The sequence below is a fragment of the Elgaria multicarinata genome, chromosome 10 (assembly GCF_023053635.1).
Source record: "Elgaria multicarinata webbii isolate HBS135686 ecotype San Diego chromosome 10, rElgMul1.1.pri, whole genome shotgun sequence".
Classification (NCBI taxonomy): Eukaryota; Metazoa; Chordata; class Lepidosauria; order Squamata; family Anguidae; genus Elgaria; species Elgaria multicarinata.
Window position 1 is genome coordinate 215,651 of NC_086180.1, and position 26,752 is coordinate 242,402.

General features: G+C 59.4%; 2 protein-coding genes across 2 annotated transcripts; one reads left to right on the forward strand and one right to left on the reverse strand.

The window, feature by feature from the left end:
• The first annotated feature begins 319 nt into the window (after positions 1-319).
• On the forward strand, positions 320-17,711 carry M1AP (meiosis 1 associated protein). The gene is made up of 9 exons (XM_063136042.1): positions 320-595; positions 7,116-7,301; positions 8,779-8,906; positions 11,918-12,135; positions 14,540-14,693; positions 15,789-15,930; positions 16,337-16,549; positions 17,319-17,462; positions 17,583-17,711. Exons 1-9 carry the CDS (start codon positions 320-322, stop codon positions 17,709-17,711), a joined length of 1,590 nt encoding a protein of 529 aa, XP_062992112.1.
• Positions 17,712-19,674: 1,963 nt separating this feature from the next.
• On the reverse strand, positions 19,675-25,690 carry DOK1 (docking protein 1). The gene is made up of 5 exons (XM_063135229.1): positions 25,537-25,690; positions 22,593-22,889; positions 22,074-22,170; positions 21,556-21,728; positions 19,675-21,028 (listed from the first exon to the last, which is right to left on the reverse strand). Exons 1-5 carry the CDS (start codon positions 25,606-25,608, stop codon positions 19,916-19,918), a joined length of 1,752 nt encoding a protein of 583 aa, XP_062991299.1. The 5' UTR covers positions 25,609-25,690; the 3' UTR covers positions 19,675-19,915.
• Between the last annotated feature and the right edge of the window lie 1,062 nt (positions 25,691-26,752).

Sequence of the window (26,752 nt, forward strand, 5' to 3'; positions counted from 1 at the left end):
TCCATTAAGGAGGAAAAGATGGAATCGCTGCACAGCGTCTTTTGAGTGGTGGTGCTACAAGCTGGAAGCACTGTGTGTGTGCATGTGTGTAAATAAGTAAGAAGCCCCTTCCTCGTTTCTACATCTGTAGGCAGAATTGCTGCATGATGGCGTGAACGCTGGCCCTCCTACTCTGCCTTTGCCTCCTGGAGAGGGCTGTGAGGAAGGGGCCTGCTACGCGTTTCCTTTCTGTGGTATCCCACTTAATGCTCACATTGCGTGTTCACTCCAGTTCTCCGCTTCTCCCTCCCCAGGCAGCCTCAGTTTCACTTGGAACGCCATGAACACTGGACGACGGGGAGATGGGGTCGGGGTCGGCGGTGCTGCTGCTGCTGACAAAGACCCTGCCTCCGCCTCCTCTGCTCACTCTCAGCAGCCCTCGCGGATCCTCGTAGTGGACGTCCGCCCCCCTCATTGGGCCCACACCTGCCACCAGCTTTGCAAAGCCCTGGAAAACGTCTTCTCTCTGGCCTGCAGCTTGGCAGGACCTTCCCGCATCCCGCTGTTCAGCCTCTACGTGGCCCAGAACCACCAGGAGTGCCTGCTGCCCTTCGTGGTGAGTACAGAACCATCTCTGTCCCTTGAGTCCCAGGTGGCCTCGGAGGGCCTTCTACCAGCTTTGGTTGCTGGCCCAGCTACGCCCCTATCTGGACAGGGATAACCTGGCTTCAGTTGTCCATGCTTTTGTAACCTCCAAATTAGATTACTGCAATGCGCTCTACGTGGGGCTGCCTTTGAAGACGGTTTGGAAGCTGCAGGTTGTGCAAAATGCAGTGGCCAGATTGATAACTGGAATCAGAAGGTTTGAGCATATAAGTCCGACTCTGGCCCACTTGCGTTGGCTGCCTGTACGTTTCCGAGCCCAATTCAAGGTGCTGGTTTTAACCTATAAAGCCTTACATGTCTTGGGACCACAATACCTGATGGAACGCCTCTCCCAACATGAACCTACCCGTACACTACACTCAACATCTATGGTCTTCCTCCGAGTGCCTACCACAAGCGAAGCTTGGAGAATGGCAACAAGGGAGAGGGCCTTTTCAGTGGTGGCCCTTCAATTCTCCCTGGGTCCTTGTAAGCCTCCTAACTCAGAGGCTTCCAAGTATCCTATGCGTGGCACCTGCCACTCTGCATTTAGGCTAGACAGGCAATTTTGCCCATCTAGACAGGCAATTTTGCCCATTCAGGGCCAGGGAGGGAAGGTAGCTGGGGGGGCAGCCATAGGATTCCTTGTACGGCCAATGCCCCACTCTCCTCCCCTCCCTGCTCCCAGGAATGCCCCCTTCTCCCATCTCTGTTCAGGACCGTAGAGACATAGCCGGCACGGAGGGAGCTGTACCGACTACGGGCAGTGGGGGATGGGGGAGAGCTGGGCGCGTGGTTTCTGTGCTCCAATGTCAGAGCCCCTGTTTCTGACTTTAGAGCCGATAAACGGAACAATCCTGTGTTCCCGTCCATAGGGTTTCTCCCTCCTCCACTGCTCTTTCTCCCTGAATCTGTCACCAACGTTGCTGAAATTTTCAGGGTATGGAAAACCAGCACTTTTTCTTGGCCTGTGTAAATTTCAGAAAGATTGATGAACTTTTCCAGTTTAATTACGAGCAGAATGACCAACCCACAAATTATCATTCTATAATGGTGGAAGCTCTTTTTTACTCATGAGCCTTAATTAAAGATGCACTATTGTGCATCCTTCAATGGAGCCCAGTCTCTGGGTGGGTGGGAGGTGACCCATCAAAAGCGATCGCTGATGACACCCTCTCTCCCCAATGCCTCCTTTCCTGTAACTTTCAGTGTTACCCCCCCCCCCCCCCAGTATAAATATCTCATACACACTGGGCCTGGGAGAGAGGGTCCCATGGAACCCTGGCTGGTGGAAGTCTTCTCTGGGTCAGCCCAGGCTCTGTAGATGGACGAGAGCAGCAGGGCAGTCCCGATCTCTCAGCCTGGCCCTTTCAGCAGGGGCTGTTTCAGGGAACTCCATCAGGGATCAGGAGGAGAACAATGCCTGCCAGAAGCCAGCCTGTAGGCTGATCCGGGGTGGGGGTGGGGAGGAAGGATTAATCCCGTTTCCACGTCCCTCCTGATGGGCCCGTTCAGCTCAGGATTAGAGGCCAGCCTGCTGCATTCATGGTGGAGGCTCCTTTGGGAAACAGCGATTCAGGCGACCCTTCTCTGGGGCAAGGTTTCCAGGGGCATCTGGTGGGGATGTTCTGGTGGGGTTTGGATTGAACCCACCGGCTCCCAGCACCCCTGAGTCCCCTCAGAATGCCTGGGTCGCCCTCCTTCCCCCCAAACATGTCTTTGGATCGGACAAGCTGAGGGGAGACCTGGCCTCCCAGCCGGATGGCGGCTTCTCTCCGGCTGCGGTGCCCTGTGTCCCCTCAATGGGTCTCCTGGCTTCCGCTCTCCTTTTCTCACACGAGGAGCAGCCGCACGACGCTGAGCACATGGTGGCAGCGGACCTGTGCAGACTCCTAATATCCGTGTGCAGGGAAGATGCCTACTTTGACGTCATTAGAAAACTGTAAAATCCATTGTAAATATGACTTGGGGGGGGGGTTGCACTTCCTGGTGAAGGAAACACAGCGGAGCTGAATGCTGCTGGGCTTTTCACTCTCCTTAACATCTTGTGTGAAGCTCAGTTCCCTCCTCCCCTGCTCCTTTGGCTCGAATAGAATTAGCTAATTTTGCCCCCTCCACCGCCGCCCTTCTTCCTGTGTTCTTATCGGCTGTGACTGAGCCTGGGAGGGGTTTGCTTCGCCTCCAATTAATGACAAGATTCAGCCTGGCAGCACCCAGTCCGTTAATGATAAGCTCAAGATTTCCTCTGTTAAGTCACGCAGAAGAAGGATTGCTGGGCTCACCGGCAGCTTCGTCATCCCTTCGTCAGTCATGGGACTCCTTGCCAGTAAATGTGAACCTGAAGGCGTGAATAACTTACTAATGGGTGGAAGTGCGAAAGGTGTTAAATATCATTGACACTGAATTTTGTCAAACTGCCCACTGAGCGGAAGGCAACGTGTTTGTTATAACCACCCTTCAGTTCAGAATTGTGAAAGGGCTGTTGACAATCTCTACCTATAAAGCAGAAAGTATGTGTGTGTCACGTATGTGCTGAAATGTTTACCCACTTCCACATACGGTACTGCCTTAATACTGTTCACCCAGACAGGTCTTCATGTACATGAATAATAAAACATGAATTTTGGGGTTTTAAGTATTTTTAAAGAATATAATAAAACACCTAGATTTACGTCTACAACTCCCAGCATGCCTCGGGTGAGAGGCCAGACTTACTGGCCTTTGGCGGCCATTGTGATTCCTAAGGTCAGTCTCGAGCAGTCAACCCAATTCCACATAAAAGGAAACAACCCACATAAATGGGCTGCATCCATTTGTGGTGCCTCCTCCCACCTGCCATGTGTGGTTTTAAAATCATAATGAAATACAACAGCATGACCTTGAGAGGCTGAACTCTGGACATGCTCAAAGGCACCCTGTCCTGATATTGCTGTTTTCTCAGAAACTGAGGGAAGCACACACACAGCCTTCGCCCTTAAGACGGAGGGAGGGAGGAAAGGGAAGCACTCCGTGCATGCCCAGAAATAGTGGGCCGACCCCAACCCTTCAGTACAGGCTCCTGATGGAACACTTGGTGGGCAAGAAGTGCAGGCCGGAGCCGTCCCGTCAGGACTTGGCTGGAGCCCCATCGTAGAGCAGCATTGGCAATGAGAAGAGGGCGTGGGCACCTGAGGGCTGCCAAAGGCATGCTGGGAGGTGTAGTACTGGCATGCAGAGTGGCTGTTGCTAAATCAAGCATGGGTGAGCAAACCAGGCCAGTATGTGCAGACCACGTCACTCTCTCTCAGTCCTAACTCAGCCCCCACTTTCCTGACCTCTCGCTAACTGTCTTTGTCCTCCTTCTACCTGACTTTCCCCAACTGCATCTCGTCCCGCCCACATTCCATTCTAGCCTCAGCTGTCAGTCATTCCTCCAATCACTCTTCTGTTTCAATGGCATAGTCAGGCTTTTACATAAAAATCATAAACTTTATTCAGTAATCTTTGCATCTGTCTTGGAATGTTGTGGTTTAGTTATGACAGAGAAAAATGCAGCGTAAAAACCTCATGAAGTTAAAAGGCCTTGTGGTGGTGGTGGGGATCACTTGGCACTTAAAAGCCATCCATGCAGTCACTAGGCAACCCTGCCCTGGGAAAAAGTAATCCTTAAGCAGGGTGCCACAACTAAGACGGCCTGCTCTCCAGTTGTCTCCCACCACACCTCAGATGGTGTTCAAAGATTAACATGTTATTCAGGCACCTAGGCTTATGCCTCCAACTCCCAGCATGCCTCAGGTGGGAGGAAAGGTTTATCAGGCTTTGGCAGCCATCACCTGGAAGTGGCTCGCCATCTTGGGCCTGAATGGAGAGCGCCTGGGGCTGGCTGCCTCAGTTACTAGGCTCCATCAGGAGCAGAAGGGAAGGTGGTCGCAGCTCTGGGCAAAAGGCATGCTGGGAGTTGTAGTTCTTGTGTTCTCTCCTCCTGTTCTGGTGCCAGTGCTTGATGTGGTGTCTCCCTGGTTTCTGGGGGCTCTGAGGAGGATTCTTCCAGCAAGGGCATGACACACAGCACCCTGAAACACTGAGAGGTTCCCCCACCCCGCCTCCCGTTCAGAAGGGTCCCAGGCTCAAGGGGACCGGAAGCCACTCGGAGATCCAGACGATCTGCCAGGGCCTCGGTCTCCTGTCCTTCTCTCAGTGCCGGCCATCCATTAAGGCAGAGGTGCCCAGGTTGTGGGGCACATGTGCCCCCCTGGAGTCCCAGTATTGGGGGAAAGGCAGGAATGATAATAATAGTAATAATAATAATAATAATAATAATAATAATAATAATAATAATAATAATAATAATAATAATAATAAGGCCTGTGTAGGGAACAGCTAGGGGGGCCACCGGCCAGATGTACCCAAAGGGGGCCTCTCCACCCAGGCCCTCCCCCGCAGCTAGTAGGGTCTTTTTTAAAAAGCGCAAATGGAAGCTTTTGATTAAGCCTTGCTGTGACTCCCCACCCCCAGGGCCCCTTCCCCTGGAGAGCGATAAGGCCTTGTGAGGAAGCCCCAATGGGCACCAGAGGGAGTTTGTTTCCCCCAAGCGGTAATGTTGCCTGGGGTGGGATGTGGGGAGTGGAGTGGGGGAGGCAGCTGGGAAGGGGGAGAAGGGGCATCCAGGTGGCAGGCGGGGTTCCATGGAAGCAAGTGTGAGGTGATGCAGCACGTTGGGGCAAAAAAAAACCCAGCTTCCAAGTATAACCTGATGGGATCTGAGCTGGCAGTGACCGACCAGGAAAGAGATCTGGGAGTTGTGGTGGAAAAGCTCGATGAAAATGTCAACCCAACTGTGCGGCCGCTGTAAAGGAGCCAAACTCTGTGTTAGAGGTTATTAGAATAGAAATTGAGAATAAAACAGCCAGTATCTTACTGTCTTTATACAAATCTATGGTGCGACCACACATCATCATCATCATCATCATCATCATCATCATTTATTTCTCACCCACCTCTCCACTTAGAATACTGTGTGCAGTTCTGGTCACCACAACTAAAAAAAGATATTATAGGGCTGGAAAAAGTGCAGAAAAGGGCAACTAAAACGATTAAGGGACTGGAGCATCTCCCCTACAAGGGAAGTTTACAACATCTGGGATTGTTCAGCATGGAATAAAAAAAGGAGGCTAAGGGAAGACCTGTAAGAGGTGCACAAAATCATGCCTGGTGTGAAAAATGGGGATAGGGAGGCATTTTTCTCCCTCTCTCAAAATACTAGAACCCAGCGGGGTCATCCCATGGAGCTGATTGGTGGGAGATTCAGGACAGGACAGATAAAAGCAAGTCCTTCTTCACACAGGGCATAGTTAAACAATGGAATTCACTACCACAAAATGTGGTGATGGCCACCCATTTGGATGGCTTTAAAAACGGGGGTTAGATAAATTCCTGGAGGAGAAAGCGATCAATGGTTACTAGTCCCGATAGCTATGAGCTACCTCCAGTATCTGAGGCAGTAAGCTTATATTCACCAGTTGCTGGGGGTCATGGGTAGGAGGGTGCTGTTGCACTGTGTCCTGCTTTGTTGGTCCCTGGTTGACAACTAGTTGGCTACTTTGAGCATCATCACATGGGAGAAATTGCATCTCCTTAGTGTTTGTCCCTCAGTAATTCTTCTTCTGCCGGGAGGGGAAAGAGGAAGTAAACAAAGGCCACGTGGCCCATTCAGGGGCCGGTTTAAGAGCCGCTTTTCCTGCACACAACAAGAGATCGCAGCACGTTCCGTTTTATTTTAAAAAGTCAGATTAAAAGGGGTCTATTTTGTGACGGAAAATCGAGCAGGAGGCGGGCGGGCGGTGGACGTTGTTGTCTAAAGGACGCCCGTAAGTGGGCAGTAGCGAGTGTGCGATAGAACGCTTGTCTGATGGAGCTGCGTGTGAACAGGGGGCTGGACTAGATGGACCCTCGGTCTGATCCAGCATCAGGGCTCTTCTTATGTTCTCACGAGGGCAGCCACTCCATTTTCTGTGGGGTGTCCAGCACCTGGAGTCCAAGCTTGACGCCCCCCCACCCGAGGCCAAAATGCAGACTAGCCTTGCAACTATGGCAGGGTGTCCCTCCTGGGGGAGCAGAGGCCAGGAGCAGTGGCAGGAGCACCCGGAGCCCTGGACTCCTGGCTCCGTCTGGGTGGAGGGCCCGCAGCCTCCCCAAACAGAAGGCCTCTGTGGCTCTTCCGTGTTGGATTTTCCAAGGTAAGGGGGGGGAAGAAGGAAGATGCAGGGGAACACGGGGAGGCTATGGGTGACTGATATCGTCATCGCCTGGGAAACACCCCTCCCCACCAGAAGAATTCTGTGAAGGAGGCATTGAGACACGGTGGGATGAAGCCCTCATCTGGAAGCCCCCCCCCAACCACCCCATGCGCACTTTGCTCTTCATTCCTGCCGTCCATCAAGGGGTGTGTGGGGGTGTGGAATTGGGCCCTGAGTAAGGGGCTGACGGAGGGCTTCTTCCCCTGGTCCTTGCAGCCGGTGAGGGGGGGCTTTTCTCGGCTCCAGAGTTGCATCGCGGAGCTGCGAGCCTTGCCGACGGAAGGGGGGTTCCGGCCAAAGGAGGACGCGGTGAGCCGGGCAGTGCAGGACGGGCTCCAGCAGTTCAAGCAGTACACCGGGAAAGGCATGGCAGGCGCTTCCCTGAGCAGGGCTGCTGTGGAGGTGAGGCGGACACCTGGGGGGGGGGAGTGGAAGCGGGAGGGGAGGGAGCCCTTGGTGCCTGCGGCCCACCCTGCGCCTGGAGTGGCAAGAGCAGGGTGCCGGGGGAACCACAGCCTGCGGTGACCCAAACCCCGCTCCAGCCAGCTGGTGGGAGCAGTGGCCTTGCCGATGCCATGCTGGCGCCTCGTGGATCTTCCCCAGAGGCGGCTGCTGCTGCTGGGGGTGGGGGCGCGTCTCTAGTCTCATCACTGGGGGCGGGAGCAGCCATTCTCTAGCGGCAGCTCTACCCTCGTGCCCTGCCAGCCGCAACATGGTTTGGGGGAACTGCCCGAATGCCGCTCCCCAGTCTCCCCTGCTCTGCCCCCTCCATCCAAGCCCTGGCTGACAATGCTTAGATCTCCTCAGGACATTGGGGGAGCGGGGGAAGAAGCCAGTGGGTGTGCTGCACAGTGCTGGAGAGGCCCCCTCCTCAGAAATGGCCATAAAGCTTCTGGCACAAAATCATGCATGCGGGGGCCTCTGAATTCAGGCCTCAGAGAGGGAGCCCCATATCATCATCATCATCATCATCATCATCATCATCATCATCATCATCATCTCTGTACTGCCCCATAGACGAAGCTCTCTGGGCGGTGTACATTACATTATCATAGAATCATAGATGATTACATTATCATAGAATCATCAGAGTTGGAAGGGGCCTACAAGGCCATCGAGTCCAACCCCCTGCTCAATGCAGGAATCCACCCTAAAGCATCCCTGACAGATGGTTGTTCAGCTGCCTCTTGAAGTCGTCTGGGGTGGGAGAGCCCCCCACCTCCCTAGGTAACTGGTTCCATTGTCGTACTGCTCTAACAGTCAGGAAGTTTTTCCTGATGTCCAGCTGGAATCTGGCTTCCTGTCACTTGAGCCCGTTATTCCGTGTCCTGCACTCTGGGAGGATCGAGAAGAGATCCTGGCCCTCCTCTGTGTGAGAACCTTTTAAGGATTTGAAGAGTGCTGTCAGGTCTCCCCTCAATCTTCTCTTCTCCAGGCTAAACATGCCCAGTTCTTTCAGTCTCTCTTCATAGGGCTTTGTTTCCAGACCCCTGATCATCCTGGTTGCCCTGCTCTGAACACGGGCAGGTGATCTAGGGGCAGGCGATCTAGGCGTGGTCTCCCCTAGCTTTCCCCGGTGTCGCCAGGGATGTTCCTTGGACCCCAAGGGAGAGTCAGCAGCAGTTCTGCTTGTTGCTTACATTTCCATCCATTCCTCCAAGAAGTACAGACTGTCTCCGTCTGCCCGCTCCCCAACATCCTTGGGAGGCGAGTCCGGGCCAAGAGAGACACGACTGGCCCTACGTCGCCCACGGAGCTCCTTGGCTGAGCAGGGCTGTGGTCCTGCCTCTGCCTGGCCCAAACGAGGGTGGGGCAGGGAGGCCGGGCAGGGAGCGGCTGCGTCTCCCTCGGAGCAGCTGAAATGTGCCTCTGCTTCCAGATCACGGTCCTGACCAGCCAGCTCAGCGCACAGATGGCCAAGCAGCTGGAGGCTGGGCTACAGGACACTGACCTGGTCAGCCTCCGGCAGTTGCAGCTGGTTGAGCTCACCAGGGGGGGAGTCCAGGAGCCCTCGGAGGAGGCCGAGTGGGCCAGCTGTGCCAGAGCGGGAGGCAGTGGCGGCAACGGTGAGTGCGGCCACCTGACCACGGGCTGGGGCTGCCCAAGCACGGCTTCCCCGCCATTGGCCGGAGGCGGAAGGGGGCGCCAGCGGTCGCACCGGGCACTTCATAGAGCGCCAGAAGATCCATCCCGTGGGCCAAGGGCTTTCCGCCGTGTTGGCCATTGCTCGGTCACTCTGCAAAGGGTCCCTGCTGCGCCCAGTGGCCTCCTGGGCGCACGAGCCCCGCCTGGCGGCTACTTACTGGTGAAGTGGCCCAGAAATCAGTCTGTTTCTGTACCCCACGGGGGAGAGGAGCATACATGACTGGTGCTCTTGTTGTTTTGGGGCATGGAGGAGGAGGAGGAGGGGGAGGAAACCACTTACTAAGAGCCAGCCCACCTCACTGTGGAACAGAAAGGGCCAAACTGCACAAGGTGGCAGAGATCTGAGCATGGGACTGGGTTGGTGCTGGGGGGGGGGCACCCCCTTAGTGTTGCAAGGTCTTCCTTTGCCTGGAAGGAGCCACCTACATCCTGGGGCCTCCCCAGCGCTTGCCCCTCTCTCCCACCCAAGCAGTGCTGGCCCTCTGGCTCACCCTCACCCCCACCTCCCAGGTCTGACCAGTCCCCATCTACTGATGCTTCACTTGCCCAAGGTGTGGTGAATTATCACCACTCAGAGGAGGGTTTAATTAGGTGTGTTTGCTTGAAAAGGCATGCTTTGTAGCGTTTTCCAAATCTCTTTATCACTTCATTGCTACTTGTGTGTGAAAAAGCCAGGCCTGGGCTTCCAACAGGCCTCCTGCTGCCGCCTGCTGGGCGGAGGCACCCCTCGCCTGCTCGGCTGCGTGTTCACACTTTCCTTTGTGAGAGCAGCCCGAGTGCAGCCCTCGCAGAAGGGGAGGGGGCGCGTGTGTGCCTGCAGGCGTTTAGGCTTCCTCTGGGCTGCTCCAGCCTGGACAGATGGCGGCTCTTCATCCCGTGTAAGCCGGAGCCTTGGTCGCGCCTGGTGCCGATGCCTGTTGTGCCCCGTCTGGCCCCTCCCGCCGCTCAGCCTGGACTAAGCCCCCCACCCCCACCCCCACCCCCACCCCGCCCGTTATGGGGCTGTGAGTGCTGCTCGCTTGTTGCTAGCCAGGCAGGCTGCCCGCACCCTTTCTCAGGGACATGCAGTTTGGACTTTAATTTGGAAGAACTTAATTTCTGGAGACAGACAGATGTACCAATGGCAGAGTTTGAGGGTGCTGAAAGAATGCACACTTCCTCCTGGCAGGGTGACCTTCCAAGGGGAGCCCTGGGCCAAGAAATGGGGGCGGGGGGAGGAATTAGATTATCATGGCTCTCCCATGGGCCAGGAAGCCTCGGTCTGCATGACAGGCGTCTCTCTGGGAGTGGGCTGAGGCAGGCTGGCAGCCGGGTGCTACTTTGCAGGCTACGACTGGCACAGGGCGCATCCTTGGCCAGGACGCAGGGCTCCGTGGAAGGCGAGGGGAGCGTTCAGATTTTGAGGCGCATCCAACATGGGGTTTCTTGAGACAAGATAAACAGAAGTATAGCTGACACTTCTCTACTGCAGGAAATGACTTCTGCCACTGATTACAGGAGGACGGATTCAAGTTAAACAATCGGCAGCCTGGGCAGCCCTGTCAGAGAACAGGGGCTCCGTGGGGGGCAGCCCCCTTTGGGGGCCTTTGCAAGAGAGGTTTGGCGCTCCCCTGGGCTGAGCTGGATGCACCAGCAACTCCTGCCCAACTCTAGCGTAGCAGTGGGACCACCCAGAAAACATCTTGCTCCTCCAAGGCCTTCAGAAGCGTCTCTTCTACCACTGAGGGGGCTGCTGCTGCTGCTGCTGCTGCTGCTGCACGTGTACGGAAAAAACCCTGTGCCTGGTGTGGAGAATGCGGATCCAGAGACATTTTTCTCCCTCTCCCATAACTCTAGAACCCGGAGGGGGGTCATCATCCCATGAAGCTGATTGGTCGGCGATACAGGACAGATCAAAGGAAGGGCTTCTTCACACAGCGCATAGTTAAATTATGGAACTCACTACCACAAGATGTACTGATGGCCACCAATTTGGATGGCTTTCAAAGGGGGGGGGGTTGGATAAATCCCTGGAGGAGAAGGCTATCAATGGCTACTAGTCTTGATGGCTGTGAGCTACCTCCAGTACCTGAGGCAGTAAGCCTATATGCACCAGTAGGCCTATGTGCACCAGTTGCTGGGGAACATGGGTGGGAGGGTGCTGTTGCACTTGTGTCCTGCTTGTTGGGTGGTGGCTTTACCATGAAGTGGTCGGCAGCAGGCAGTGGAGGAGGGGAAGAGCAGCACTGCCCCCCCCGAAGAGTCTGCTGTGGCAGCCGCTCGCTCGCTTGCTTGCCTGCAGACGTCCCGCCTCACCGTGCCTCCTGACCCTGCCAGCCAGGTCAGCCGATTCCCTTTCCCAGCGTGGGCACGCGTGCCTCCTCATTGCCAGCGCGCTGCCTCCCAAGGTCTTTCTGCCTTCAGGAGCTGCGCTGGAGGGATGCCCAGGGGCTGCAAGACTCCTGAAGGCTGGAAGGCCTTACAGGCAGCGCCCTGGCGACATGGGCACACATGTGCCCACATTAGGGAAAGCAAGCTGCCTAGCGGCGGCCAGGCACACCACTCACGTGTGGGAGAGGGCGGGGGGGCGGGGATTGCAGGACTGGGGTGGTGGGAGAGGGGAGCAGTGGGTTCCTGCTTCAGGCAGCGACCAGCCTTGGGCCAGGCCTGCTGCTTGTGGGTCCCTGGTCGACAGCTGATCGTCCGCTTTGTGAACAGAGTGCTGGACTGGATGGACTCTGGGCCTGATCCAGCACCCAGCAGGGCTCTTCGGATGTTTTCATGGTGCTGCAAGGGAGGCATCTCTCTCTGAGGGGACCTGCCGTGATATCCTGGCTGTGGGTTTGGGGAGCACCTTTGGGCAGAAGGGAGGCAGCCTGACCAGCAGAAGGGAGGCAGTCTGACCAGGGCTCTCCTTCCCTTGCAGAGAGCACTGCCGCCGCCGCCATCCTGGGCACAGACATTGACCTCCAGACCGTGGAGGATGACGTGGTGGCCTTGGAGATGTTCTTCAAAGCCTGGTTCCATGACCAGGGCACCAATCAAGAGCACCTCCACCTCCTCCTGCCCTCTGGAGCCATCGCCCGTCCTGGTGCACCCGGGACCAGCCAGGGTAATTTGCCTTCCTGTTTGCTCTCAACTGCTTCTGCCGCCGCCACCATGTTACACCCAGGGCAGGCAACAGGTGCAGCCTTGAAGGGAGGGAGGAAGCTCCGTTCCCTGGCCGTGCCTGCTGGAGAAGGACAAAGAAGGCTGGTCTATCTGTCTGCCCTGTCTGTCCCTCTCTTGCAGGGTGTCTGTGTGTGTGTGTGTGTGTGTGTGTGTGTGTGTGTGTGTGTGTGTGTGTCCTTTTTCTGGCACCCTGCAAGCCCCTGGCTGTGACATCTGTTGTCTCTGCTGTGTGCCCTAAGATTTCTCCTTTGTACAGTGAGAGGCTGTTCTGCTCTGAAAGCGGCTCCCATGACTGTGTGGCTGCTTGCTGTTTCCCCCAGCTGCTGCCGTGTACTCTGGCACATTGTTCGGGACGGTGGGTGGGTGGGTGGCTTCTGCTGTTTGAGTGACTTGGGAACAGGCCAGCAGGACACGGCTCTAAGTGCTGCCTGCCAGTCGCAGGGAGTCGTGATCCAGAGTGAGTGAACGGGAGCAGCAACCAGATTCCATGAGGTGGGACAGGGGCAGCCCTGGTGGCAGAGGCAGGCTGTCAAGGTAGCTCGGAGTTCAGTAGCCAGGCAAGTTGAGCAACAGGGAAAGGCAGCCAAAGCAGCTGGACCCTCCCTCCCTCCCTCCCTCATCTGACTTGCTTATCTTTCATAGAAGAATAGCTCTGAAAGTTGGAAGCCAGTGGAGAGATGTGGGGGGAGGGAGCTCTGCTATCCAGTATTGGAGGAAGTGTCCCATGTGCAAACTGTCTTCCTGCTGGACAGAATTCTTGGATGTTCATTGCTCAGGGCAATGAAATCCTGGCCCTCAAGAGAAATATTTGTTCCCTTGAAGCTAAGGTTGCTGAGAGGCAGAGATGTGGGAGGACCTTTGGGGCATCCCAAACCCAAGGTGACGGCTCCCCTACAGTCACAGTGAATGAGGCTCTTGGGGAAGGAAGGCATCGCTCCAAGGAAGAAAGGAAATGACCCCTTGGAAAGGGACCCTTTGCTTCGGGGGTTAACAGGTGCCTTCTTGCGCCAAGGATGTGATGTCCCCAGGCGTAGTTGTGGGCAATTCAGTCATTAGAGCCGCCTTCCCCCACCTGATGCCCTCCAGTTGTGTTTTGGACTTCAACTCCCATCAGCCCCAAACAGCATGGGCAATGGTCAGGAATGCTGGGAGTTGTTGTCCAAAACATCTGGAGGGCACCCAGTTGTTGAAAGCTGCATTAGACATGGGCACCTGGGTTTGTGACAGGTGTGGAAGTCCGCAGGATGAAATGCCCGCCTGGGGCGAAGGGTCTGGATTTTGTGCATCATCCAGATAACTTGGTAGATGATGCTGGGGTCGAGTCAGTGATGATGCTGAAGCATGTTGGCACCGCTGTCATGAGGAAGAGCGATTATAAGGGCCTGGAAGCCAAATATAGGTTGAAATCCAGGAACTCCAGGGTGGCTTTCTCTGAACTGCTACCTGGCTCACATGCAGGGTCAGCTAGACAGGTGAAGCTGAGAAGTCTCAATGCATGGATGAGATGAAAGTGCAGGGAGGAGGGGTTCAGGTCTGTTAGGCACTTGGTCCATTATGGGATAAGCTCGTCCTGTACAGGAGAGATGGGCTCCACCTGAATCAGAAAGGGACCAGACTGCTGGTGTTTAACATCAGAAAGGTGGCAGAGCAGCTTTTAAACTGAGCCCTACTTGGGAATCATAGAATAGTAGAGTTGGAAGGGGCCTATAAGGCCATCGAGTCCAACCCCCTGCTCAGTGCAGGAATCCACCTTAAAGCATCCCTGGCAGACGGCTGCCCAGGTGCCTCTTGAATGCCTGTAGTGTGGGAGAGCCCACCACCTCCCTAGGTAACTGGTTCCATTGTTGTACTGCTCTAACAGTCAAGAAGTTTTTCCTGATGTCCAGCCAGAATCTGGCTTCCTGTAATTTGAGCCCACAAAAGCCGACAAGAGCCAGGAAGCATCGGCTTCTGATGGAATCATCTGAATGAAAATGTTTCTGAGTGCCTGGATGTTGTGCCCAGGCTGGTGGTGCACATGGGCACACTTAATTTCACGTCAGACTGCTGGCCTCTGTCTAGACCGGTGCTGCCTGTTCTGACTGGCACTGGGGGCCCATCCCTGCCAGAGGTTCTGCTGCTGCTGCTCAGCCCAAGTGGCGGCCCCTCCCAATGCCAACAACCTTGCTGTGGCAGCACTGCAGTAAGGAAGTGCCTCTGCCCCCATGTGCACTCAAATGCGGTAGCAGGTGATGCTCGTGGCCTCGGCCATAGGCTGCTCTACCACCCAGAGTGCTCCTTTCAGAGCTGCCAGGACCCTCACGTCCAGTCTTCACCCCCACCCTGCCCCGCCTGCCTCCCTGCAGTGTGTGTGAAATGCGATGTCCAGGAGAGGCTACTCAGCCCTGCTCTGCTACCTGCAGCCTGCAGCGATGGCACAGCAAGAGTGGGCGATGCCAGCGGTCCCTTCTGGATGGCCCCTGGCCAAGTCCGGGCCCCTCGCAAGCTCAGAGTCCTCAGGTACCTGGCTGGGAAGGAGCCGGTGCCCTGGCATAAGCAAGGGCCTTGCAGCCCTCACGCGTGAGGGGAAGGAGTGCTGGGAGTTCGCGGAGGACCCTGGTCTACCTACAGGCCGGGTCTGCTCTGCTGCACTTCCCCAGTGTGCCTGGGACGAGTTATGTGTTCCTAAGGGAAGGGGGGCGTTGTGGCTGATGACTGCCCCAAAGCCACATCGGCTGACCTGGAAGTCATGTTACGCACCCAAGCTATGAGAAGAGGCACTCCATCCATGCCTAGAGGTATGCTTCTCTTTACACTTGCGCCTCATGTTCCAAGTTAAACTGGACTTCAAAACAAGTACCACTGGCTCTGGCACGGCTTGTCCCCACGGAGCGCTCCTTGATGGCTCTGCAGCCTCCTGGAGGGAGGCCTCGGGTGGGACGCTGCAGAGCACGGCGGCTCCAGGCCCCGTGTTGTTCCAGGCGTCCATGTAGGGCCAGGGCGAACCCCAGAGAAGGCAGGGCAACAATTCCAAAGGATCCAGACAGAAGGCCAGCGCTGCCGAGAGCAGAGGCAGCTGAGAGCAGTGTTGTCGCCTCCTCCTCCGTGACCCCTTCCCCCCAAGCTCAGCCCCACAGGAGGTCTCTGCAGAGTGGCTGACAGACAGAACACAGCTTCCCCTTGGGACGTCCAGCCGGGGCCAAGAAGGGGGACGTGTGTGGCAGAAGTAGCCACCCTGGCAGTGATCCTGCCACCCGCTGCCTTGCCTTTAGCCTGCCAGGATCAGCGGTTTCTCATCCTCAAGTTACAGGCTGCCATGTGTGGGGGCAGGGCGTAGATTTGATTCACACCCCCCCCAATCCTCCTGCTCCCCCTCTAATTTCTCCCGGTTTAGGTATGAAAGCGTTTACTCCAAGGCCCCTCCTTACAGCCCCATGAATACTATAGTCATCCTGGGGGCAGCAGGGGCAGCCCCCCTCCTATTTTAGCAGCAGCAGCAGCAGCCTGTCCCCCCTCTGCCCCATGCAAACCGGAGTAGCAGCCCCCTCGGTACACTGGGGGTGGGATGGCACGGAGCCGTCCCCCCACCCTAGCTGACAGGAGTTGCTGTTGCAGGGCTCTGAAGGCAGGCGGGCTGTGCGAGTCGGTGCTTTTTGGGCTCCCGCTGGTCGTCAGGCCCACAAGCTGCTGGCAGCTGAACTGGGATGAACTGGAGGCCAACCAGCAGACTTTCCAAGCCCTCTGCCACTGCCTGGTGGTGAGTCTGGGGGCAGGAGAGCCTGCAGCAGGCCACCGGAGCAGAGCGGCTTTAGGGCACCTGGCGCTGCAAGGGGGCAGCCCCACAGCAATCGCACTGGGGCCCTGCAGCACAGAGTGAGCCATCCGCAAGACCGGGCTGCTCCCTCGGGGCTGGGGGGTGGGGTGGCCCGTGCCGCGGATGCCCGTCCTCATGGGCTGAGCCGCCCTGGCCCCAGCTCTGTGAGGAAGGCTGGTGCTGAGCCGCCCTGGCTCACTCGCCTTCCCAAAGCACTCTGCCCGCTCCAGGCAGGACAATCCCACCCTCGGCCTGGTTGGGGGAACCAGGCAGGGCCTCAGCACACCAGGACGGCTCCGGCACGGGGCACCACAGGCCCAAGTCACCCAGCGCGGTCTCCCTCTTTCAGAAACGGGAGTTGCTGCTTCTCACCCAGTATGAGCCCCACAGGGGGGCAGGTGGCCCCAGCTGGGGCTCCTGGGCCACCACCTACCAGGTCCTCCTGCCCTCGGGCTCTGGCTCGCTGCTGCTCCGCTCCGTGGCAGCCCGAGAGCTCCTCCTGCCGTGCAGCGTCCCTCTGCCTCCTGCTGACCCTGCAGCCGCCGCTCTCAGTGAAATGGAGGCAAGTGGAAGACAGCCAAAGGCCAGCTGCACGCCCTGGCCCAGGCCAGGCCAGGCCATTGGGCCCCGGTGGCTTAAAGGCCAGCCTGCTCGCTCCAACAAGGAGACGCCTCAAGAGAACAGGGCCAGGCCTGCAGGGCTCCTCTCCAGTCCCCTGCTGGAGCCTCCCTCTCCCAGGACACCTTGGCCTGGAATGGATGGGCAACTCCAGGCCCCCAGATGTCTCGGCTTGCAACCCCCAGCAGCCTCGGTGAGGAATGATGGGAGTGGTTGGCTGAGACGCCTGGAAGGCTGCACGTGCCCATCACAAGGGGCAGCAGTGTAACGTGAGGGCGGGTTTAAACCTCGAGTCACGTGAGGCCGCGTTGAAGGCCACAAATGCCCTGGAGCTGGATTGGGGCCCCAAGACCCGCTTAGTCCAGCGGTGTGTCCCCAGCATGTCCAGCCGGGTGCCCCTGCCGGAAGCCCTTCCCCATGCAGGACGTGAGCACAGGGCTCCTGCGTGTCCCCGTCCCCTGCCGTCCTCCATGCACTTGGCTTCCCCCCCACCCCAAAGCCTTGGTGGACGATGTGCTGTGCGTTGCTGGACTCTCCTCTGTCTCCTGCAATCAGCCCAGGTTGCAGGATGAGGCTCACTCGCCCTCCCCTGCACGGCAAGCAGCGCTCCTCTGAAGCCCGGGTGGGGGTGGGGGTGCAGTTTGTGCTTACAGAGAGGAGACGGAGAGCTCTCAGGGTGGGACAAAAATAACCCCCCCTTGCTTGCTCTCTAGGGCATCCTTGACAGTTTGGATGTGGAACCGGCCTACAACCCCCTGAGTGCCACAACTCACCTCTACCGAGCCCTGAGGAGCAGCCTGATCCGACCAGTTGCCTCCCGGCCTCAGCGGCCGGCAGAACGGCCCTCGCCTCGCCAGGTATGGGAGGCAGCTCTGTGGGACCGGCTGCCAGTGCGAATGGCGACCTCCGGGCTGGGGCAGGGTGGGTGGCCCCTGCAACGCTTCCCCCAGGGTAACGGCATCTTTTTCTGCACACAGCAAGGCAGCCGTTCGCACCCAAGCAAGGCCCGGGCCACCGTGGCCCCCCTCCGCATGGCTCTCCCCACAGCTAGGCTCGGGGGCCCTCTTTTCTCCAGCGAGGAGGACGAGTTTCTGGGATCCACGTAGAAGCCCCCTGGGTCTGTATGAGTCATTGAACCGTCCCCCCCCCCCCGAGGGCACCGGGTGCTGGGCCCAAAGCCAAAGCCCCCCACCTACTTGGAGGCAAGAGGAGCTCGAGGTACAGGAAGGCCCTCCTCACTACTCCCCAGCCTCAGAGGGGCTCAGTCCTGTTCAAAGGCTGTACCATGTACATTGATGGTGATATATAAATAAATAAATAATAATAAAGGCGCACCCCCCATTCCTTGGACAGAGCTCCTCCTCTCCCTCTCCCCCACCCAAAAGCTCCCCAGCACTGGAGGACTGCCTCTCCCAGGAGGTCCCTTCATGCCAGCCAGCACCCCCCACCCGTTCCCAGCCCCTTTCCTCCCCTGCCCCACAGCTGCATTCCAAGAGAAACATGCCTCTGTCCTTCTGCAGGGAGCCCCAACACTCGCGGGGGCAAGGACCAGGCTGGCATCGGGCTCCAAGAGGAAGAAGGAGCCGTGGCCGAAAGCTTTTCCCTCTGGTCGGACCAGCCGTCTTCCCCCTTTCGGCCACTCAGAGCAATGCGGGGACCCCCTCCGGCCCAGTGGGGCAATTTCACTACACTTTGGGCTTCCTCCTGTCAGCCGTTGGCCTCTTCCGGCCTCTGTTCAGCCCCACCCCACCTCCTGCGTCAATAAACCTCTTTTGGCAGCTCTGAGCCCGACTGAGACCCGGCCTCCTTCTGCTCTTCCCCATTCCAGGCCCTCTGCACCCTCCCCCACCCCGACTCTTGCATCTCTCAAGCCCCCCTCCCCCCATGCTGTAGAAGGGGGAAGCAATTCTGGGCCGGCCCTCTTGCAGCAGCCCACAGAGGAGGAAGTAGCGCATCAATGGGGGGGGGGCACGGCTGTAGTTCCGCACGCCCTCGCCTGCACCTCCAGCTCAAGCTCAATTTCATCTGCATGCTGCCCTGAGATCCCAATAGCATAATAGATAACACAACTTAGTCTGGGGGGAGCGGGGGCTGGGGCCTCATCATGCTCGGGACCAGCAGCAGGAAACCCTGTGGGCAGGAGCCCCTCGCTCGCTCCCCCTGAGGCCAGGCAGAGCCCTGGCTGCCAGCACTGGTGGTGGGGCCTCCCCTGGCTAGACCGGCCCTGTCCGCCGCGGAGCTTGGCTTTTAAGGAGTGCTTTGAAGTGCAGGCTGGCTAGACGACCCTCCTCCTCCTCCTCTTCCTCCGCCACCACCTTCCTGGCCAGGCCCTGCTCGGCCCAGCTGCCTCTCCCTCGGGCCACTTCCATGCCCAGGGGAGAGGGTGGCCAGCCAGACACTCAAGAGAAGCCGCCCTCTGCTTGGAAGGGGAAATGGCTCAGACCCAGGCTGAGGAGGCTCAGGGCTGAGCACAGGTAACAGCTGTGGCAGCCCCACTTCAGCTGCCGCCCCTGTCACAGACGACAGGAGCTTTGCTCCACAAGCCTGTTGCTTTCCCACACTTGGGACCCCAAAGAAACAGGTGGGGCGCAACCAGGGACCATGACCTCAGGCACCGTTTACTCAGCTGGCAGGAAGGGGGGTGTTTTACGAGACTTCAAAAAGCACGGAAGGAAGGAAGGAGATCTTGCATCAGGATTCTCCAGGGACAACAGCCCGGGGGGTTGGGGGGGAGGCGCAGCAGGGCTGGAGAAAGGCCGGGCTGGAGCACAGGCCATTGCTGCCAGTCAGTGTGGGGAATACTGGGCTCAATGTACCCAGGGCCGGGTGCAGCCTTAGGCAGCGGACCTTGGTCCCTGTGCTTTGAAAACGCCATGGAAGCAGGGCAGTCCTACTCTTGAATCACGCCCTCCCAGCGCAGACTCTAAAGGCCAGCAGAGTGCTGTACAAGGCGGCGGCGGCGCCAGCCGTCCCTGCGTGCCCCAGGCGGCACAGCCCTGAGCAAACAGGAGCCAGGAGGACTCCCGTCCCCCCCGCCCCGGCCCACCGCATCACATGCAGCTCCACTAGAAAGCAAGGCTTTAATATCAAAATAAACTTCTGTAGAAAAATACCTTCCAAAGGCCATCCTGCCATCTGCAGGGGGCCGGTGTGTGTGTGTCATGAAGCCCGGCTGCGCTCGAGCGGCAGTGCAAGCCTGAGCACCGTGCGCTGGCCCAAAGCCGCCCCGCTCTAGTTCCTCAGGACCCCAGAGACCACGAGATCCCCCCCTCGCCTGGGGGGGGGGGCACGCTCTGGCTCCAGGCTGCCCTCATATTTCGCCCAGGTCTTCATACACAGAGACTGGCCGGCTCTCATCCACAGACTGCTCGTGGCCCGAACGGCTGGCTGGGACCGGGGGCAGCTTCAAGACGCGGCTGTAGATGGGCTCCCGGGGACCCACCGCCTCGCGGCTCTTGTCGTTGTTGTTGTTGTTGCTGCTGTTGCGGGAGCCGTCCTTCGGCCCGTCCCCGTCAGGCGCTGAAGGAGCCCGGGGCACGCTGGTGCCGCCCAGCTGAGGGGACCGCTTGTGGGCCCGGGGGGGCTTCGGGGCCGGGCAGGGCTTGGGAGCCTTGAGCCCTGCCTTCTGGTGGAAGGCCGGCACGGCGTAATCTCCAGCACCAGGCAGGTACGGCAGCTCGTAGCCCGCTTGGCTCTCCCGGCCCTGCGTCCGCCAGGCCTCGCAAGGGAGGCGCGCCTCGTCGTAGATGGCGGCGGGAGGTGGGGCCGGCCATGGGGCCCGGCCTTCCGGCTCGTCGTAGATATGGGCTGTGCCGCGTGGTGGCCCCTGGCAGCCGCTGGGCCCCACTTGCTCGTAGAGCAGCCGGGCGCTCTGGGGCCAAGCGTTTGCCTTGCCTGCCCCACCGTCATGCCTGCTGTCCACGGGGTCAGCGTAGAGGGTGTCTGGCTGGGGGCGGGAGCCCTTGACTGCGTCCAGGGGCTCCGAGTAGACGTTGGCCGTGTCCTCGGAGGGCTGCGGGTGGCAAGGCAATCCGGGGAGCGGAGACCGCGGTGGGGTGCTGGGCCACGGTGCCAGAGGCTCGCGCAGGCTCTGCCCCTTCGATGGAGGGCTGCCGGCCACCTCCTTCTCCTCCGCAGCGAAGCTGAGCTTGGCAGCGAGCATGGCTCTGGGTGCCCGCCTCTCGGGAGCAGGCCCCTCGCCCTCCAGGCTGAGCAAGTTCGCGATGGTGCTCTGGATCTGGGCCACGCCGGAGGCCTCGGAGTCCAAGGAGCAGCTGCTCTGCCGGTTCTCTTCCACCTGGGCCTTCTGAGCCTGGATTGCAGCTTCCACGACGTGGAAAATCTCATTCCCCTGCTTGGTCTCAAAGGTGAAGTTCCCAGGGCCCGATTCACAGCGCCGGCCGGCTTCAAAGGAGAACATCACCTGCAGGGCAGAAGTCGCACTGAGCTCCCGCCCAGATGGCAGGCAAGAGCTGCTCCCCACCCACCCCTAACAGCGGGGGCGGAACAGACCCACCCCCAGCTTGGGTCTGCCTGGACTCCAAGCCCACTCGGAAGCTGATGGGGCCGCCCTTCCCAGCAGCCGTTCGGACCTTCCCTGGGTTTGAGGGAAAGCAGGGCTCTTGCTGCTCCTCCCACCAGAAGGGGAACTGCTCCGCTTGCTATTTAGTCCTTCCGCCCGATGTGCTCGAAGGCAGCTGCGCCCTACCTGCCCCACCGCTCGCAGGCTGTGAGCCTCCCCTGTGCCCCATGAACCATGGGGCTGGGGCCCTTTCCTCCCTGAGCAGGCCCTGCCCCATCTTTGTAGCTCCCAGGATGGGGGTCTTGGCAGGCAGGCAGAGAGGCTCTCCCCACCCACGTCCTTCCCACGCCATCCTACCACCCCACCACTTCTCTCTCTCTCACACACACACACACACACACACACCCTTCTTGCCCCACTGCACCAACCTTGTCCCGGCCGTATCTGCGGAGGAGGCGATAGGGCCACGTGAAGAGGGGCAGGTTGGAGTGGGGATCTCCAAGGATGAGGCTGTCCCGAGAGGCCTTCAGCACGTACACCCCTTGCAGCTTGCAACGCTCGGCTGCCTCTGTCTTCTGCACCGTCACCCAGAACTCACTCACTGTGGCAAAGGGGGAGAGTCAGCGCAGGGGCCTCCCAGAGCCTGCTGTCCCGCCTCCCCGCAATTGCATGCCCACACACCTCTCGCCTCTGGCAGAGCAGGAGGGGACCTGGGGCCCAGCCCAGTGTCCCGCCCCAAGCGCTCCCTCCGCTGCCCAGATCTCCCTGGATCAGGAGCTCCTCGAGGCCAGTCCCCGTGAGCCAAAGCGTGCTTCTGACGCTGGGACAGGCGGCCCCTGCTGCAGCCATGGCTCCTGGGGGCCGGCCGGCCGGCCGGCCTACTCTCCCCTCCTCCTCCAGGGACTGCTTGGGTTGTCCATGGCCGCAACTGTCACAGCAGGCCTACCTTCCTCTCGCGAGTAATAAATAGCGTTCATGGCCATTTCCACGGCCCGCTCTCCACTTCGCTCAGCAGAAGGCTGGCCCATCTTGCCAGGGTTGCCCTGCAGTGAGAGAGAGAGAGAGAGAGATGAGAGTGTGAGACTACAACCCTTGAGAGAAGAAGGGGGGTCTCACTCCGCAGCCTCTGCCTTCCACCCCCAGCTGTCAAAGCCTCGGCAGAGCGTGTGAGGGTCAGGGGTGGCGGCCAATGCCTCTTGACCCTTCTGGTGCCAAGAGCTAGAAGAACAGCAAAGGGGGAGAGATGACCATGGGGCTTCGCTGCAGGCGTGGCCACTCCGCTGCCACGGAGCGCTACCCTCCTCAGCACAAACTGATGAGAGCCAAAGTGTGAATTGGGGCATTGCCACTTGCGATCCAAGGCAGATCAATTTGAGAACCTCCAGTGCCCCTGCAAGGACGACTGCCCTCTCTTGCCGGCCCCCTCCCAGGAAGGCCTCCTGGCCACTGCTCTCAGCCCGCTCACCGGAAAGGCTGTCTCGCAGAGCCTGGCCACCCATTCAGCCGTTTCCTGGGGCTCCGCAGCAAAGACATACGTGCGCTCGCTGGTCTCAAGGCGGAAGGCAGAGAGGCCCTCCTTGGTGCTGCAGTCTGGAGCCTGAGCCACACTCACGCAGTCCGCCAGCCGCACAATCTTCTTGTCCAGGCGCTTGGTGCAGACTCTGTCGGCCACTGTGGCCCCCTCCTTGCAGTCAAAGAACTCCAAGCGGGCCACGCCGTGGGGACTGGCTGGGTACAGCACGAACCAGCTCTTCTTCCATCGCTGCAAGAAGACGCGGCCGGTGAGAGCAGAAGGCGAACCCCGCACAGCCCCCTCTTCCAAAACACCTGAACCCTCACCGGGTGATCACAGAGGGCAATCAGGGCCAAGGCTGGAGCTGGGAAACTTACGGCCTTTTTGTTCCCTTGGCCGAGAGCCACGGCAGGCCCCACCTGGCAAGGAGGCCTGGGGGAGAAGCCTTGGCACGCCGGCCGGCTGGCAGGGTAGAAACCCCACTTGCGTTTTTCATGGCTGCTTCACTAGTTTTTCTGTGGTGGGGTCGCGTCTTTGTTTTCAGCTTTTGTTACACTCTTTGGGATGAAGAGACAACGTCCTTCCTCCCTGGATGGGCTACTAGCTCTGATGGCTCTATGCTCCTCCAGTGTCAGGGGCAGTTGCTGGGAAGTATGGGGGGTGGGCGGGCTGCCGTGGCTCTCGTGTCCTACCTGTGGTTTTTTCCACAGGTAGCCAGTTGGCCCCTGTGTGAACACAACACTGGACGAGATGGACCCTGGGCCTGACCCAGCAGCACAGGTCTTCTCGTGTTCTTATGAATTACATGTTTTCATTTTTGTGCCCTACTTGACTCCATCTTGCTAATCCAGGTTGGCAAGATGGACACAGGCCAAAGCCACGAGTTCAGGGAGAGCCGACAGGATAAGTGAAGCTGCTGCTCACTGGAGAGTTTCCGTAGGAGGAAGGAAGTTGGATTCCCACCACAGATGTGGCCCCACTCAGCTCGGGCCCTCGTAGAACCGAATACAGCCAAAAACACAGAGCCTGCCCTGGTGGGCGCTTATGGGACACGAAGTGCTAATTTCCAAAGTCTTGCTCAACTTCCTCAAGACAGCAGGCGGAGCTGGATTTCAGGATTTCAATCATGTCCCCAGTATTCAGGGCTCAACAAGCCTATCATGAGACCCCCAGGATTTGGAGAAGATGCTACAACCGACTCCCACCGACTGCGACACAAGTCCAAACTGTAGAGCAAAAGCCGCTCTGGAAGGGAAGGTTGGAGTCGCCTTCTGCACGGTCAAAACTCAGTTCACACCATGGGCTCCTGACTGGCCAAACGGGCTCCCTGCATGGACAATGCCAGCAGGTTGCTGAGAGTCCAGCATTACAATCCTTCATTAAAAGCCCCCCAGAAAACACCTGAAAAATTAAGAGGCCAGTTACGGGCCTCGCTGCAACTGCCCAAATGCACAGTCCAGGCTGGCTTCTCCAACAGGAAGGCAGCAGCACCTGGCAGTGGCATGGCTGAAGAGCAGGCTGCGTTTCCGGGGGACAAAGACCCGGGCCCTCTTCGGCATCTTGAAACAACAGGAGCAACCCTAAGCCCCGGAAAGGGCCTCCTGGGGGCACAGGATACCTCGGATCTGCCCCTCCAAGGGCCTCTGATAGGGCGAGGAGACGTGCGGGGTGGGTGGGGTCATCCAAAGAAGAGTCCTTGAAGTACCCAGACAGACAGACAGACAGACAGACAGACAGACACACACACACACACACACACACACACACACACACGCTCCCAAGGCAGCCGCAGCTGGAGCCCATGAACGCCCCCCCCTCCCGTGGAAAGTGCGCACAGGCCCGTGGCTGGGGAGAGACACCAAGAACCCCTCCCACCCCTGTCTCACAAGCAGTGAACGTCGTGGCTGGCCTGCTGTGGACGCCCTCAGTCCGGCTGGTCGAAAGACTGCTGCACAAGTACTTGGGAAAAACCTGACCCAGCAGAAGCGCACGGGACGCCTCGGCTGAGGAGCGGCGCGCCACTTGAGGAACCGAGGCGCAACATGCGCGGAACTCCGCCGTTGACACAAGGCCCTCCGCGACTTACTTAAGTGGAAGTCCGCGCTGAGCCGCAGGCGAAGTCTGCAAGAGGGGCGGGCCACGGCCACCCGAGAGGCGGGCAGTCTGGCTGCGTGGCCCCTCCAGGCTTTCCACTTCTGTGTCAGCGCCGTCACTCAAGGCCCCCACTTCTTCCTCCTGCCACTCTTTCGAAGCGGAACGCCGCCCTGCTCCTGCCCCCCCCCCCCCCGCCGAGCGCCCGGGCCCCTTCCGCTCCCTCAGCTGGGGCCAGCCCACCTGTTGCGAAAGGGGGGTCTGCGCAGGGCGAGTGCGCGCAGCGGGCGGCATGTCCCTGGGCGCAGCCCGGGCCAAGGGCTCCTTCCTCTCTTCCTCGGCTGGCGGCCAGAGGGAGCCGCCGGCCAGCGTCTGGCAGCTCAGAGGCGGCCCGGGGGCTCCGGCGCAGGGGGGCGGAGTCCGCTGGCGCCCTTGGGGGGCGGCGGAGTTCAAACGCTAAAGTGCGTCCTCGGACTTTGCGGTGCAGCAGAAGGCGCGCAGGGGGGAGCGAGGAGGGGGTCGTATGTGATCCACCCCGGCACCGTCGGGGCGATTCCCAGCTCCGGAAGCGCCGGGCTCGTGGCAAAGCCCGCGGCGTCGCTCTGCCCGACCAGACGCCCTGGCCCGGCAGGCACAGACCGACCCCGGCTCCCTTCCTCGGTCCCGGCACCTCCTTTGCCTCCCCGCCCCTTCGGCAAGGAAGCGGCGGCGGCGGCGGCGTCCGTTCCTTCGCGGCTCCGGGAGCCCGACTTCCCCTGGCCCGCGGGCGGGTGGGCGAGGGCCACCCCGCGCTGGACTCGCCTACCTTGGCGCCGAGGCGCAGCGCCCCGGGAGGCTGCTGGAGCAGGAGTGGCCCCTCCTTGACCGGGGGGTCCATTCGGGCGAGGCCCGCGAGGTAGCCCAGCTCGGAGGAAGCGAAGGGGAGCCACTCCGGATCCGCCGCTGCCGCCACTTCGGAAAGGGGCGGGGCTCCTCGAGGCGCGGCCCAGGCCCCGCCCCGCCGAGGAGGAAGAGCGGGAGGGGCAGGAAGGAGGCTCAGGGGAGACCGTGCCAGAGCGGAGCCGGCCTTCCGCCCGCCTCTGAGCATGTGCCGAGTGCCTCGCTCGCGCGTGGGTGCTGGTAGCCGAGAGCAGCGGAGGAGGAGGACGGGTAGTGGCAGAGAGCCCTGGCTTTCCTGGCTTAATCCCTCTTCCTCCGCATCACGCCAGTATGGAGGCATGCATGCCGGTAGGGCCGTAAGGGCCGCTGAATTCACGTAGAGCGGGCGTTTGGAGCGGGACCTGCCACTCACGGGCCAAATCCGGTCCCCCTTCGGTCCCCAGGTGGCCGGGCCCCCTCCTTTTGCGGCTCCCCCCCCCCCACTGTCGGCGAAGTTCGCGACAGAGGCGCTTCCCGTTCCCTTCGGGCGGTGTTCGGCCCCGCCCACCAAGGCCTCGGTGCCGCCCTCCCCGGCCCTGGAGCTGAAAGAGGGGAGAGCGCAGCACGGGGCCCGTCGGGGCTGTTCTGGCCGCCTCGGTGCAGGGCAGCGGCGGGTGCTGAGGCCAGATGCGACGCCCGCGACAACGGGGCGGCTTCATTGCGAGGCTCTCATAGAATCAGAATAATAGAGTTGGAAGGGGCCTATGAGGCCATCCAGTCCAACCCCTTGCGCAATGCGGCAACCCACGTTAAAGCATCCCTCGCTAGCGCTGATGGGAGCTGTCAACCCAAACACCTGGACAGCCCCGAGTTGCCCTGAGATACCACAGCCTGCCCCCTCCTTGTGCCTCCCATGGCTCTGCTGCCCTGCTTCTGCTGTTCCTCAGGCCCATTTTTCGTGACGGTGGCGTTCTGCTGGCATAGTAGGACTTCTGCCAAATCCTGTCGCCCACCAGCTGGCGCATCTTCAGAACAGAGCTGTTGCACCCCTGGGTGTCTTCTTTTCCAGTCTTCTTAACCTGCCAGTGTGCTGTAGTGTTACACTGGGTTCATATCCCCACTCAACCATAAAGCTTGCGGGGTTGCCATGGGCTGGTCACTGT

What these genes read in the sequence shown, in the direction of transcription:
- DOK1 (XM_063135229.1), bottom strand. Translation starts at nt 25,608, where the DNA reads ATGGACCCCCCGGTCAAGGAGGGGCCACTCCTGCTCCAGCAGCCTCCC. An exon ending in CGCTGCGCCTCGGCGCCAAG is followed by an intron (nt 22,890 to 25,536) that starts GTAGGCGAGTCC and finishes GTCTTCTTGCAG; the next exon opens with CGATGGAAGAAGAGCTGGTT. An exon ending in TTATTACTCGCGAGAGGAAG is followed by an intron (nt 21,729 to 22,073) that starts GTAGGCCTGCTG and finishes CCTTTGCCACAG; the next exon opens with TGAGTGAGTTCTGGGTGACG.
- M1AP (XM_063136042.1), top strand. Translation starts at nt 320, where the DNA reads ATGAACACTGGACGACGGGGAGATGGGGTCGGGGTCGGCGGTGCTGCT. An exon ending in CGCAAGCTCAGAGTCCTCAG is followed by an intron (nt 14,694 to 15,788) that starts GTACCTGGCTGG and finishes TTGCTGTTGCAG; the next exon opens with GGCTCTGAAGGCAGGCGGGC. An exon ending in CCCTCTGCCACTGCCTGGTG is followed by an intron (nt 15,931 to 16,336) that starts GTGAGTCTGGGG and finishes TCCCTCTTTCAG; the next exon opens with AAACGGGAGTTGCTGCTTCT.